The following is a 14,676-nucleotide window of genomic DNA, read 5'->3' as shown; positions in this document are numbered from 1 at the left end:
TGTTCTCCCTCAGTAACCTTGATACTGATGTGCACAATCTCAAGGGAATGACAATGAAATCCATCTAGACAAAAAGTTATTTTGGAATAACCAGACAGAAAAAGATTGCAATGAATTATCGAGAGCAGTGTACATAATAATAAAATAGAAGACCTGCATGAATCAAGACCTACTACAGATGGCCTATTACGTATTTTGCCATACACCCTTGAACTATGGGCTAATATTCTGGGGAAATTGTTGTAGTTAAGAATGTTTTCTTCTGGCAGGAGAAAGTAATAAGATCCATTTTTGGTCTACGAAACATAGTTTCTTGCAAAAAAATATTTCACTGAATGCAGAATACTTATTGTTCCCAACTCGAACATACTCAGGTTCTTGTCTGTGCCAAAGAGAATGCACATATGTACAAAACTAGGGTTAATGTCCATACTTCTGAAACCAGGAACAAAAACCTGATAAATGTCTCCTGGACTAGACCATCCAAGACTAAAAATAATTTTCTGCACATTAGCGTGGTGTTCCTGAGTAAGGTACCACAAAGTGTTGGGGGACCTACCACACATCAAATTTAAAATGTGATGGAATCATGGTTAAAAAGAATGACCTTCTAGAATGTTGAGGAATTCATTTGTAGTAGTGTAAATGATATAATAATTTATTTATAACCCGAACTAGATGCTGTACAATATAATCCCTGTAATACGCAAGTGTACAGTAACATTTATGTAAATCAAATATGTAACACTATATTCTGTCACAACATTATATTCTGTAAAGAAACAGTTTGCACCAGATGATGTCTTACATAACACCAGTGTTATCTTCAGGCAAATAAAAGGATTTGATTTGACTGACTTGCAGCAATTTAAGCTGTCTGCTCAGGATCCTGTGTAACACACCCTTGGAGATCGCAACGCATTTGTAATAAACAACATAGTCTACCTCAGTTACTAGGTCAATCACAGATAAAATTTAATAATAGGCCACTTAAATCTTACGCATCATAAACTCATGTCATCACACGAACGTCACTGGATAAAGTAAAACTCCTATAATCTGAGCTGAATCGTCTGTCACATTTTCCTTAAAGTATAGCATATTCATAGTGGTTTACGATGCAAGCTGAGATTTCTAATCAAATATATTGAAGAATTAGTCATAAACTTGGGTACCCACTCAGCTGTGAGCTGCACTAACCATGACAAAAATGGTTTTCGTATGTTTAGATTTCAAAATAGTCTGAAACGAAGACAAAGATCGGCAATAAATTGACAGGGATAACAGGGAACCAGGACCTGGCGCTCAGTTGTAAGTGTATGTTAATAAAAGTAGCTATAAACATGAAATCTATTGTACAACGACTGCTGAAGCAGTTTGTCCCAGAATTTTTTGATTCCTGAGGTATTTTAGCAATTGGCAAGGTGATGAGGATTATTTATTGTGGTGTATTTATACATCGTTATCATAAACATACATACACAAACTGAATAATACTTGGCGCCATATTGTTGTACAGGTATGGTAGGCTGAGTGATAATTACGATTTTTTTATAGTAATTAGTCATTGATAACAAACCTGCAAAGGTAATGTAACCTTCAAAGAATGCAGTTTTGACCACAACTCAAATAGTAACAAATTTTCTGTCTTATTTTTGTGTTAGTGATAAAGACATTTAATAACAGCATGAATTCCAGATACAAAAAATTTATATTTGGTGTTTGGAGGGATGGTTCTTCAGACTTCCCTGCTGGGCAAGAACTAATTTAATCTTATGAACAAAAAATAAACAAAAAATAGCAAACAACATTTGTTTTGGGGAATGTACATACTTCTAGGTTTGAGATCATGCATGGTACATTTCTAAGGGCCTCACATTGACATGAGCCTACATTTCTATAGCCATGCAGTATTACACTTCAGTTTTTCTTCCATAAGAAAAAGGCATTCTAAATATCTCTGTATACATGAATTACTGTTTGGTACGCTCTATACAAGCAATATCAAATATTTTATAAGAAATAATGTAAACTTTGTGTGAGTAGGTTAAACCCCCAAAATGTGAACATTACCAAATCCTCAGAGTTGGGGAAAACATGGCAGACGATTCAGCCATTTACGTAGGAGTTCTTGGTCAAAGCTGACAGGTGGAATTGAACACTGGAATTGACCCAACAGTTGGTCATATGATGAATGCTGTATGGGAACAATATAACTTGGATTATAAAAGCATGTATGATAGATACACAGTTCGGAAACAGAGAGTTGCAGGCTAGATAATTATGTACATATCTGAGTTATGACATGTGAAGCTCTGCCAAAACCTGGAATGCATAACGACAAAAAATAAAAAGTTATTAATTGCTGAATTTCCTTTCAAGTAATTTAATATGCAATCGTTTCATACCGAGGAAGGTATCCTAAGCTTCTTGTTGTCAAGGGACTTTCCATGATTTGTTGCTAAAATGGTTTTAAACAACTAAATTAGAATATTCTAACTGCTGAATCAATAAGTACAAGGACTGGGTCAATAGATCTATTAAATGGAGTCTCAACAATTAAATGATTATCACCAAGGTAAGAAAACAGGTCGGATAATAGAATTTGTATGGATGAAGTCACATTCTGGCATTCTATACAATGATTTATCCGATCAACAAGTAAGAGAAACGATTAACAGTGACGACCTATAGACATTAAACTCGCATGCACAGAAAAATCCTAACAGTAAGAGAACAAGTGCTTCTCTCATAGCGGGAAGAATGAAATGAAAGTCAACAAACAAGAGGTAAAAGCTATGCAAACGTACAAAAATTCATATCAACACAACCATGGTTTGCGACGTACAAACATTCAAGGAAAATTATAATATGCATTGTGAGAATGTGTCTAAGTCATGGATCTCTTCCCCACCCACTCACACAGAATCGGTGTATCTGAGACAACCTACTATTAGTGTGAAGAACAAACAATAGGTGATATAAACCACATTTTATTTCGGTGTACACGTTATGAGAAAGCCAGAGTCAACTTTTTAAAGCAGTTTTTAAACTTGCGTCACTGCCAGCCGCTTTGCACGAGCCCAGTTATCGGAGACTGAACAAGGAGGATCTTCCACGCCATATCCAGATTTATAGTGAACGAAGACATAAAAATTTGAAATAATTTTGATCACTGAATTAACTGCAGAAATGAATAAACAGTTAAATGGTTAGCTGTCACTTGTGTCTTTGCAGTGTAGGTACAAATGTCTCTATCTGAAGACGTACATGAATGAAGAAAGACAAATGTTATCTTGCTATATGTTTGTGTATCAAAAGAACTAAAATGTGATGTATAAAAAGTTTGTATGCTAGAAGCGAATAAAATAAAAAAAAACATTCGAAATGCCTTGGTTCTATACCAGTGATCTCTGCTATAAAGTAAATTGAGTATCATCTTTGGTCGTTGATGTCTTTTGAGATTGATCTTTGTATGGCGTTGTGTGTGATGTGAATGTGGTGGTAAATGGTTTATGTGTCGGTACTTGTGTAACTAATAGTTTGTGTTGAGTGGAAAATATTAGTGCAGTGGTTCGTATTTAGTAAACAGTTGTAGTATACGGTAAGCTTTCTTCGGACGAAAACTTAAGTTACGATTAGAGATATTTTTATTGGCGCACTTTCGTGAAAAATAGATGTTTATGCAGCCGCCATTATTACAAATGCCGTAACAACGCGCTTTGCGAGGTAAAACTTTGCCGTAAGATAGGTTACTGGTGAAGGAGAAGTTGTTATTGATATTCAAGCCGCAGCTCTGCGCACGCGCAGTACAGCATCCATTTTCTTGCTTGCTGGTACTGCGTCGTAATACGTGTAAAGTATTTGTCTGGGTCCTGGACTGTTGCGAACAGATGTTACTAATCGTGCCGTAACTAATCGTTGTTAATAATCATCGAGTGCACCGTGTTATTTACGTGTTCTGTCGTGTAAGGTGAGCCTGTTTGCTAATACACGAAATTGTCCAAGCGTTCGTAGTTGATTCCTTTGCATTCCACCCGCAGTCAATACGAAGTTACAATAAAATTTTAATTGTGTTGTGGGCACGACGTCCGTCGCTGCTTGTTTGCGTACTGAGCATTGTTCAGAACTCGGTATTTTATTTCTCAAATTATCTGGAAACATTCTGTGAACTTTCTGCCGGATCGGTCGTGTTTACTGTGTCGCATGATTTTCTCGTCTCAACTATTATTTTATGATGGAATAGGAGTTAAGCACCTTGCAGAATTGCTATATGCTTGGCTTAGTGAAGCACCAGGCCTAATTTTTTGGGCAAAGGAATTAATTTTTCTAGGGGGTTGTTTAATGTATTGAGACCTCTTCAGTATTAAATGTTAGTTTGAAATGTTTGATTAATGACGTACTGTGCCTATGTTTTGCAGTTCAGTAGTATGATTTAGTATCAGTGTGTCTTAGGACATTTAAATTGTAGTTTGTTGCATAGTATCTGATGAGTAATGAATTTCTTTATAATTAAGTAGTACCTTCTGAGAGATTCCATTTTCGTGTAGCTAACTTTGATCATTCTAAACCTTTGTTGGTAATTTAATTGAGACAACCTTTCTCCATTTCTTTTAGGAACAAAAACATGACAGAGTACGTGCAGGTTGCGGAAGAAGAATGTGAGGAGCCTGTGGAGCTTCCTACTGAGGAAGATGGCACACTGCTACTATCAACATTGGTAGCACAGTTTCCAGGAGCATGTGGTCTGAAGTATCGTTGTAAGGAATCGCAGGGTATGAGAGGCATTCGTCTCGCTGATGGAAAATTGCATCCACCAGAGGATGGTTGGAAAGGTAATTTATATTGTTGTGTATTCCCCAAAGAGAACAAAAGGAAATCAGATGATAATACCATTAATTCAATGTCTAAGACCAAAAGAATGGAAAGCAAGCTGAAGTGCACTGATCTAATTGTTCTTGGTTTACCGTGGAAAATTAATGATCAGCAGTTACGTGAATATTTTGAGGCGTTTGGTGAATTGCTTATGTCACAAGTTAAGGTCGATCCCAAAACAGGACAGTCAAAAGGATTTGGTTTCATTAGGTTTAAGGACATAGAATCACAGATGCGAGTCATCTCGCAAAGACATTTAATTGGAGAACGTTGGTGTGATGTTAAAATACCTAATTCCAAAGATGGACACATTCAGCAAATGCCATCTAAAGTATTTGTTGGCAGAGTAACTCAAGATATGACAGCTCAAGATCTAAAGGATTACTTTTCTGACTTTGGTGAAGTAACTGATGTTTTCATTCCAAAACCATTCAGGGCATTTGCATTTGTGACTTTTTTAGATCCAGAGGTGGCTAACAGTTTGTGTGGAGAGGACCATCTTATTAAGGGTGTATCAGTTCGTACAGGCATGGCATTGCCAAAAAACGCCGATAATTACGCCCGCAATGCAGGCGGGTATCAAGGTGGTCCCAATAGGCAAGGTGGAATGGCAATGGTTGGTGGTGCCAGAGGTAGAGATTGGGAAGACATGAGAATGGGCTCTGCATCACCTCGGTCAAACAACACGACATTGACCCCAAATGTAAATATGGGTCAGATGGGTATGGGTATGTCTGGGCAGGGAGGTGGTAGTGGTGCAAATATGGGAGCACAAGGTAACACTTCAGACATGCAAAATGTATTGTTGACAGCGGTAAACCCCATGCTCGTGGCAGCTGCTCTAAATCAGGCTGGTTGGGGACTGATGGGGTCAGGTCAGCAAGGTGGACAGGCTGCTCAGCAAGGGAATCCTAGTGACACTGCTTCAACCGGAACAAATCAGCAACCCACTAATTATGGTGGTGGGTGGATGAACAGCCAAGGACCAGCTGGTGGCAGCACCAATGGCCAGCAGGGAATGTGGTCACAGAAAAACAAACATGATTCAATGCTGAAATATAACTGATGGGGCAATTATTTTTCCAGTAGTCCATCCTATTTAGTCATATTTGATGGATGGTATGCTCCTCATAGAGTGAGATATAGCTGTTGAATGCTGAAAAAAGTCATATTTTGCAAGAAATGGACCGTGTGCTGAGTTTGTTAAATGATGTGGAAGATCATTTTATGTTCATAAAGCATATGTACAGAATTGTGTGTGTGTGTGTGTGTGGTTTTAATTTTTATTATTTTTGTAACAAGTCTCAGCTTAATGACTTTAGTTTATCACCTCATGCTGAAAGTGTGTAATTTTGATGAAAGGGTTTTTCCTTGCTACTAAACTTTAAAGCACACGGTATTGAGCATTTCCTTTTGTAATGTTTAATTATATAATGAAAAAAAAACATAATTCATTTGTATTTCACATGAATGTTCACAGATTCACGAAAAGTGTGTGTTTTGAATTTAAAATATTACTCCAAAGAAACTTGTTGTATGTATGTACTGTGATTGGAAATGGTTTTTTGGTTGTAACTGAAGAAGTGTCCGTGTGAAAACTACTTGACAAATGCTTTTTTGTATATAGTTACAAATGGTAGGCAGAATCCATGAATGTCTCCAGTTCTTAATGTCATGCAGAATGTATTTAAGGTCAAGAGATTGTGGCTGAGATTGTAGTCATTAAGTTATCACACTACCAGTGTGAAGTGAGTGTATTGGATTTGGATTGTCGTGTTTGTGAAGCTTGATTTAGCGAATGTTAACTGAAAAATGTTTGTGTGCTGAGTGTTTGAAATTATGAATGTGTAATAATGATTGAAATAAATGCTTTAAAACATAAATAGTGGGTTTGAATTATATTTTATTTAATAATTTCTGAATAAAGTTCGAAGTCTGACTTTTTGCTGTATTTTTTTCACATGAGCAGTGGGGGCTAGTTACAGGGTGGAACAAGCGATTTAACACCTCATACTTATATTACAATTTGATCATTTGCATAAATAGTGGTGGTTAGTAAAGATTAGCCTTTTAGGTAAACTGGTTTGTAGGCAGTGAGAAAGTTCCTAGCCATTTCTCCAGAGATTTCACTTCACAGGTGTATGAAGAATTCTTAAGTGGTGGATGTCTAATTTACGACTAAAGTCTTTTCATTTACGTACCTTCTACTGTATTTAAAAATATTCTTGAAGTCAGAGTCTCTCTCTCTCTCTCTCTCTCTCTCTCTCTCTCTCTCTCTCTCTCTCTCTGTGTGTGTGTGTGTGTGTGTGTGTGTGTGTGTGTGTGTGTGTGTGTGTGTGTGTGTGTGGACATATTGTGTGGCATTGGTAATGTGGAATTTTTTTATTTCCTGTGTACTGCATGAAATAATTATTTCATGTCTTGTTCCAATTGTTTTGTCTGGAAATACTCACAGTGACTATTCTGGCTTGATTTTTGTTTTAACCAGTTAACATAAAATTTTAGGACTTGCGGAAGTGTCCGACTGTCAACATTTTTGTGACTTTTCATAGTGTTCTGTCAAGTCCATGCCTCCAAGGTTGTTCAATCGGGAAAACACTCATGGGTTTACAGTTTGGTGGCTTGATTTCTTTAATAGGGGGTGAACTGTTCTGATATGGCACACACTGTTGTTGCTGTAAATTCCAAAAGTTCATTGCATTTATGTCACGTCATCACCACCATCATGGGAGTGTGTTAACTCACCTTGCAGGGTGCATAACTACTGCACTATTACATGGTGTATTTCTAAAGTAAAGTTGGGTTTGTCAAGGTTTCTTTGCATTTGGCAGAGAACTTACATGGATGTATCACTTGTATGTACTTACCAAATTAAAGCTTGCAGCAGTTACTTGAACTGATTGTTAAATAATGAATAGTCAGTAATGTAATTTGTGTTCAATGTTTAGAGAAGAAATGTTAGCGAAATTTGGTTAGTGCATCAGCATTCATCTAAATCAGAAATTAGTGTCCATATTATGTTTGTTACATTTGTTACAAGTGATGTGGCCTGTTGATTCTAATGTATTGTTCCTCTGTTGTAAATCTGTTTTCTGAGTAGCAATTTTATGCAGAAATTCATTTTCCCTGGTGGGACAGTGTTCACCTATCCCTTCAGTTTGTCACATGCATAACGAACATGCAGTTACCTCTAGTACAACTGCTGAAGTTCAGTAGACAAAATTAGACTGAAAGCTGCATCAGTGTAACTCAACGTTGCATTTAATGACGTACCGTGTGTATCTGCCTGTGTAATGCAGCATGACTGTAAGTAAGTGCTTCTTTGTTGAAATGTTTAGCATACTTTCACAGTTAGATGAAGTTGCAGAGAGCAAATATTACTTCGGAAAAGAATTTGCAATTACATCCACCAGTAAGAAGTTCCTCTTGAAACATCTCTAGAATTGATATTTACAAATCTATTTTATTTTCATGCAGTGCCTAAATGTGTGTGCCCACTAGACAAGTAATTTCTGAAAGCTTTTGCTGGAGTGTTTACGTTAGAGCAAAAACCTGCACAATTTTACTTCTGCAAGTTAATTTCAGGTACTTGCTGCAAGTACTTCCAGAAGTGTTTCCACTAGAATTGCATCATGACATACGTACAAGGAAGTTTACAGAGTCATGCTTAAGAAATAGAGCAGCCTCCGCCATTGTTGCAGTATTATTACTGTTATTATTGAAGAAGAATCTTTACGAAAAACAAAATTGAGGAAAAGCGAAATATTTGGGTGATTAAATGAATAAAAAGCTGTACATGTTTGTTATTGAGAAACATTATTGACTGCATTAAAATCTAATCTCCAACGTGGCTTGTCTATAGTACAATCAGACAGTCAAAAATGGCATACAAAAATGTGCCAGCTATACTACCAACAGAGCTATACTACCAACAGATTGCATTTTTATTAGTCACAGATTTTTGCAAGCAATTTGTTATTTTACATAACACATTTACATTAATGCTAAAATATGAAGACTTATGTACTGCCATTCAAATTCCCCTTCTGGCTGTGGTGGTCGGTTGCATATGTTTAGGTCTGTCAAAGGTACACATAGTTTTGTTGATCTGCCTCTGTGCTATTCTCCTTTTCAACACTTGACATTTTATTACTGGTGTTAAACACACAACTTCTGCAAACCTGAGAAGAACTTCCCAACTGGCAGGTTCGGGAAATATTTGCAGCAAGACACAAGAAATTGTTTCCACTAACTTGTGGAAGCTACTTCTTCAAGTTGAAACTTGTGAAAGTCAACTTGTTGGGAGTGTTCCTACACCAAACAACTGACAGAAACAACTTCTGGAAGTTTACTTGCTAGTGAGCACATGCCTTAACAGCAGAACAACTAAAGTTTCTCTTCCAATATAATCTAACAGAGATGACATTGTGAGAATGAAAACTACCACATATAAATTTTCATATATGCTTATTCAGCAATACTAACGACTAAGTGAAAGTAAAGTGATTACTTTACTTATTGTGTCAGTGAATTGACATCCCTAAAAGTAATGAAAGTTTTATATCTTTTCCATACAGTATACAATGTTTCCCTGCTCGGTGTCTGTCCCATACGTGTTGACTGCTTTTTGCAAACTGTATGCTACTGCTTGTTAGGTTTCTGTCATGATTATTTGCAGCAATGTAATTTTGTCAGTATAGGTTAATATAGTATGGCAGCCTCAAAGTAACAGGCATAAAGTAAGGAAAAACTAAAAATTGCTCAAATTTTTATGTACACCATAGTGTAAAGGGAGAAATGTAACCAGTGTAGCTTTGCATGTAACGTGAAACATTTCTGCTCATTTAACAATTATCATGGAAGACTACATTCATTCTAGAAAATTTAATCCTCCAGCCATGGTCGTAGCAAGTACGCCTAAAGCTCTTCTGCACAATGCTGTTAGGCATGCTGAGTAAAATATCTGGGTGTTTGTATGATTTAAGCCATTATTTTCTCGTCTGGTGTTTTCTGTTGCTCTGGAATATCAGGAGTCTTGTATTACACATTCTCAAGTCTCATCCACACAGTTACACATATATCTTCTCACACCAGGAATTTCGTAACCAGCTTTGCAAGCTTGTGTATGGAACATTGCTTCAAGACATGCCACTATCAGAAAAGTTGTGAGCAATTTTCTCTGTGTACATTACATTGAACAAGATTTTCACGTCCCCTGCGGTTGGAGGATTAAACACAAGCTGCATGTACATTAAATGTCGGCTAGAAAACACTTGTAAATTCAGTTTTTGGTCTTCTAGTTCCATTCCCTCTAACCATTTTAATTATCAGATAAAATTTCTCCTCAGTTTTATACAGGAAGGGTTAAACACAAGAGCTGCTTGCTTAAAATAATTAGGAATTGAGCTTTATGTTTTCAAGATATGCTTGTTCCACATTGGCCAGTACACCCACAGCTTAAGCAACTTACATATGTCTCATTCCTAATATAGTTAGTATACATTGAATCTGATTCTGAACATTATACGTGAAGGATTGATGACATATGTACATCTGCAATTAATGTTGGAAAATTACCCGCCATCAGTATTGTGAGACTGAGGGCTTGAGGTACCATTGGCTGTTTTAGTTGCGAATAGACTCTGAAATAAGATTAAAACTGTATCACGCATACATTTTGATGAAGATTACATTATTACCCACATGAAGTGAACAACCTTTATCAAGACACACAAAATAAGCTACTCATAAATTACTATGGGAGACTTCAGTGGATCAGCTGTTAACTTTTAAAACATTATTGTTTCCGTAGTATTGATTTGTGGACTACCTCAGTTTGATACAGTAAAGAGGAAGTAAAATTCATTTAGTTGTAGAATTTCAGAAAGACAGTTCATAAGAATTAATGATCTGCTTGGTTGAGTGCCTGCTGTCAGAAGAACATCTTGAGATTTGAGTCAGTCCCATCTCAGGAATGCCTGGAAGTAGCACAGTAAAGCATACGTTTTATGCTTGAAGAGATGGTGTGTGTGGAGTGAGAAAGTATTCGTTGGATTGCCTGTTCTGAAACAAGAAGAAATCTGTGTTGCTGAGAGAACGAAGTACTAGAGGGAGTGAGGTAAATGATTTTGAATGTGTTGCATGATTGTGAAAAACTGTATACATATACTTCATAAAAATGCATGGTTGTGTTGAAGGTGTCTGTGTGCTCTGTCTGGTGTGTACTGTTACTTTTTACATTTTATTCGGTTGTCCTAGAAGAGTGTTTATTATGTAGTTGGTACTTGTATCCTGTTTTTTAAGTGTGTGAAATTCCAAAGAATAGTGCCTTTTCCTTACTCTCAAGCTAAATTAGAATTGTTTATTTATAAACTTACAGCTCTTCATATGCACTTGCAAACTACACTTGAGTCCGACTCTGAAGGACCAGAGTATTTTTTCTATCTACAGTACCACATTTGTTAGATAATTGAACATCTTTAAAGAAGGAAAGAGAATCAAGACTTTCTACAGCTTGACTAAGTAATGTGTGTGTATGTGTGTGGTAGGGAAAACATTGGTACACTTCATAAATACTGGATATGCCACCTTTTTGTTCTCTCTCTCTCTCTCTCTCTCTCTCTCTCTCTCTCTCTCTCTCTCTCTCTCTCTCTCTCTCTCTAGCATATTATTGACTGGAAATGGTTGTACTAAGGATTAAGTTGGTTGGTTGATTTGGGAGAGGGGGCCAAACAGTGAGCCTATCGGATTTGGGAAGAATGGGGAAGGAAGTTGGAGGTGTCCTGTCAAAGAACCCATCCTGGCATTTGCATGAAGTGATTTAGGGAAATCATGAAAGGCTTAAATCGGAATTTAAGTTCTTCATTTTCTAGAGTAGAGTAATAGCTTCCCGTCTCAGGCACAACATACCAATATTATGCTCACCATCAAGCACACACCTTGCTTGTCTAAGCTGTACTGGTATAATTTAATTTATATAACTTTTTCTCTTGAAGTGGACCTATATGAAACTTGAAATTTCACAAAGGAAGAGAGCAGATGGTATGAACCCTACCACGAATTCAAGTAGAACATGATATGAAATGATTGGAATACTTAGTGAGTTTGCAAGTCTGAGCTCAGCAGTGGACTCTGAATGATAATATCCCTAACAAAAAATGTCTGTACAAGGAGTTTTCCGTACTGGGTATCGTGTTCTTGCAGTGGTAAATGTGAAGATATGCAGGGCTTTGTACTGAAGTCACAGAGTGAATGATCGGCTACTGTGTCAATATTTGATAACATCCAAAGGTGACAAATATATCAATCACATGTCAGTGATTGATTGTTAGTGGACTTGGAAGGCTACTACGGTTGGGCTATTATATTTGGCCTAAAAGTCTTCAAAGCTGTACACTGAAAGCACATACGCATCAGTGCAAGGTACTTGTAACATCAATGAAGGGGTCAATGGAAGTGTCAGATTCCACCCATCTGGTTTGACCTGCAACATAACTCTGTTGTGTGATGTCATTTGGGTGTGATGTGCTTGAAATAGATTGTACTTACAGTTGGTGTGTCGGAGAAACTGGTGGCACATTTTAGTGTGGGATGTTTTTCGTTTCTGAATTGTTTGTGAGTATGACAATGAACGTAGTGTTGTATGGTATTCGATGCTTTGGAAGTGTGCTACGTTGACAGTGTGGTGTTCTCATGTCATTGGTTACTCGCTACGGGTTTGTTTTGCCACTGTTGTGTACTGGAATCCCCCAGTTTCAGAAGCACGGAATGAATCTGCTCAATTTCATAGATTTTGCGCACTGCTGACACTCCACATTCTGCCAAGAGACCCTAAAACTAGAGAAATGTAGTTGTAGATGCCATACTATTGTCCATGGTAGCAAGCAATGAACAACTAGTAAACTGCATTGTAAAATCCATACATAGAACCCAAACAGAACCTCATTTATAGTAACCCCACACACACACACACACACACACACACACACACACACACACACAGAGAGAGAGAGAGAGAGAGAGAGAGAGAGAGAGAGATCCACCATTAACGTCATGACAAACTAACAATTTCAAAAAATTAATGGTGTGTGTGTGTGTTTTACTATAAATGATGTTCTGTGTATGGATTTTACAATGCAGTTTACTAGTTGTTTGTTGCTTGCTGCTATGGATGATGGTGCAAGGCATCAACAACTAAATTTCTCCTGTTTTACGGTCTCTTGGCAGAGTATGTGAAGTGTCAGCAGTGTGCAAAATTTATGGAATTGAGCAGATTCTTTCAGTGCTTTTCAACTCGGTTATTCACATATGTGACAGTGTTTTCACTGAGTTTCTATTTATTTATTTATTTATTTATTTTTTTTTTGTGGATGCCTATAATTTGGCCAGTAAGTTTGTTTTGGTGTATTTTTAGTGTGTGTTCCTTTGCATTTGTCATTTTCTTCGGTGTGTGGCTATTGAAATGTATGTTGGAGTAGTTAAGTTTTTCAGTTTTAGGTGCCCTGGAATGTGTTGTTGTTATTTGGATCGCATTAGGTTTTGATAATAGTTCTGCTACATTATTAATTGTCATTAAGTTGTGTGCTGTCAGTGACTAACTTCTTGGTTAGTGATTATTAATTAATAACAATCCATTATCAGTCAAAAGATTTTTTCCCTAATTGCTGTCCAATGTGATTCTTAGCTAAAACTCAGTTTTCAAGGACACTATGGATGCAATGGGTGTTAAATCTACTTGTATATTTCATCTGATAGTAACAAAATGACAGAGTTGGAAGATTTAATGAAATAAACTATACTTCAGATGGTATTAATGAGAAAATGTGAAATAAAGTCTAATAACATATTTTGTGTGTGTGTGTGTGTGTGTGTGTGTGTGTGTGTGACCACATAACTTCCATCTTCATCTGTGAAAAACTTCCACATTGGCACTTAACATTTTGAAACCATTTAACATGTTTGTGGCAGGTTATATATGCAGCATTTGACTCATGTAAACTGTTTTATAGTGATATGATGGCACATTGAATTTACTGTTGTGCAAATGGGAATAATGCTAAACCCAGTTTATCATTTTCTCGTTAATCCCATGTAAGCTATAGTTTAACTCTTTTAAACCTACCACATGTATCAGTTCTGTTATTGCTAGTTGAAAAACTGAAGAAGATGTAATACCCATTACAGTCATATTGTGCTGGAAAATGGGTTTGTACCTCCAAAACGCATTGAATGGCAATTAAAAAATAAAACATTGATAGTGATGATCGATGATGATATTAATTAATAGTCCCTAACCTATAGTTCTGTTAGTTACTGGCTCTTGGTATTGCTGTCTTCATTTGAGCTCTATAGGTCAAGTGAAATTTGCGATTTTGGTTTTGTGTCTTGGTATGTGGGACTGGAGGGGGCAGGGAGTTGCCTGGTATCTCTGTCTTAATTTGAACTGTATAGGATCATTTGAGCTCTATAGGACAAATGAAATATTCAGTTGCAGTTGTGCGTAATCATCTTTTTTTGGTTTATTCTCCAGGATTTTGTGCATGTAGCTTATCCTCACCCTAGACTCCCTACTTCCTACAGTTGTCCCGTTAGTTTCATTTTATTGCTGGAGTGATATACTACACGTTGTTTGTAACACTGTTTCTTGATATATGACAGCATGGTCGCCATACTGTATGTGCTGGCAATAGGGGTGTCAGCCATCTTGATGATGTCCCAATTGAGAGCAGACAGGTGGAATGTGACACTTCCATTTTGCACTGTTTCTATGTGTACTAGTTTGTACTACTGAGGCAATGGATG

At 36.9% G+C, this 14,676-nt stretch overlaps 1 protein-coding gene across 2 annotated transcripts; it reads left to right on the top strand.

The window, feature by feature from the left end:
* The first annotated feature begins 3,458 nt into the window (after positions 1-3,458).
* LOC124780346 (TAR DNA-binding protein 43-like) lies at positions 3,459-6,758 on the top strand. 2 transcript variants are annotated; one of them, XM_047253774.1, is made up of 2 exons: positions 3,459-3,604; positions 4,618-6,758. In XM_047253774.1, the coding sequence occupies exon 2, from the start codon at positions 4,628-4,630 to the stop codon at positions 5,939-5,941; it is 1,314 nt and encodes a 437-aa protein (XP_047109730.1). In that variant the 5' UTR covers positions 3,459-3,604; positions 4,618-4,627; the 3' UTR covers positions 5,942-6,758. The 2 variants fall into 2 exon arrangements, with proteins under 2 accessions (XP_047109730.1, XP_047109731.1); XM_047253775.1 differs by lacking the exon at positions 3,459-3,604 and adding an exon at positions 3,824-3,973.
* Positions 6,759-14,676: the final 7,918 nt, after the last annotated feature.

Source organism: Schistocerca piceifrons, chromosome 1, assembly GCF_021461385.2.
Source record: "Schistocerca piceifrons isolate TAMUIC-IGC-003096 chromosome 1, iqSchPice1.1, whole genome shotgun sequence".
NCBI lineage: Eukaryota > Metazoa > Arthropoda > Insecta > Orthoptera > Acrididae > Schistocerca > Schistocerca piceifrons.
The sequence above is the reverse complement of the archived record's forward strand: the minus strand, read 5'-3'. Positions and strand labels throughout refer to the sequence as shown.

Bases quoted from the DNA above. Each gene is read 5' to 3' on its own strand.
- LOC124780346 (XM_047253774.1), top strand. From the start codon at position 4,628: ATGACAGAGTACGTGCAGGTTGCGGAAGAAGAATGTGAGGAGCCTGTG.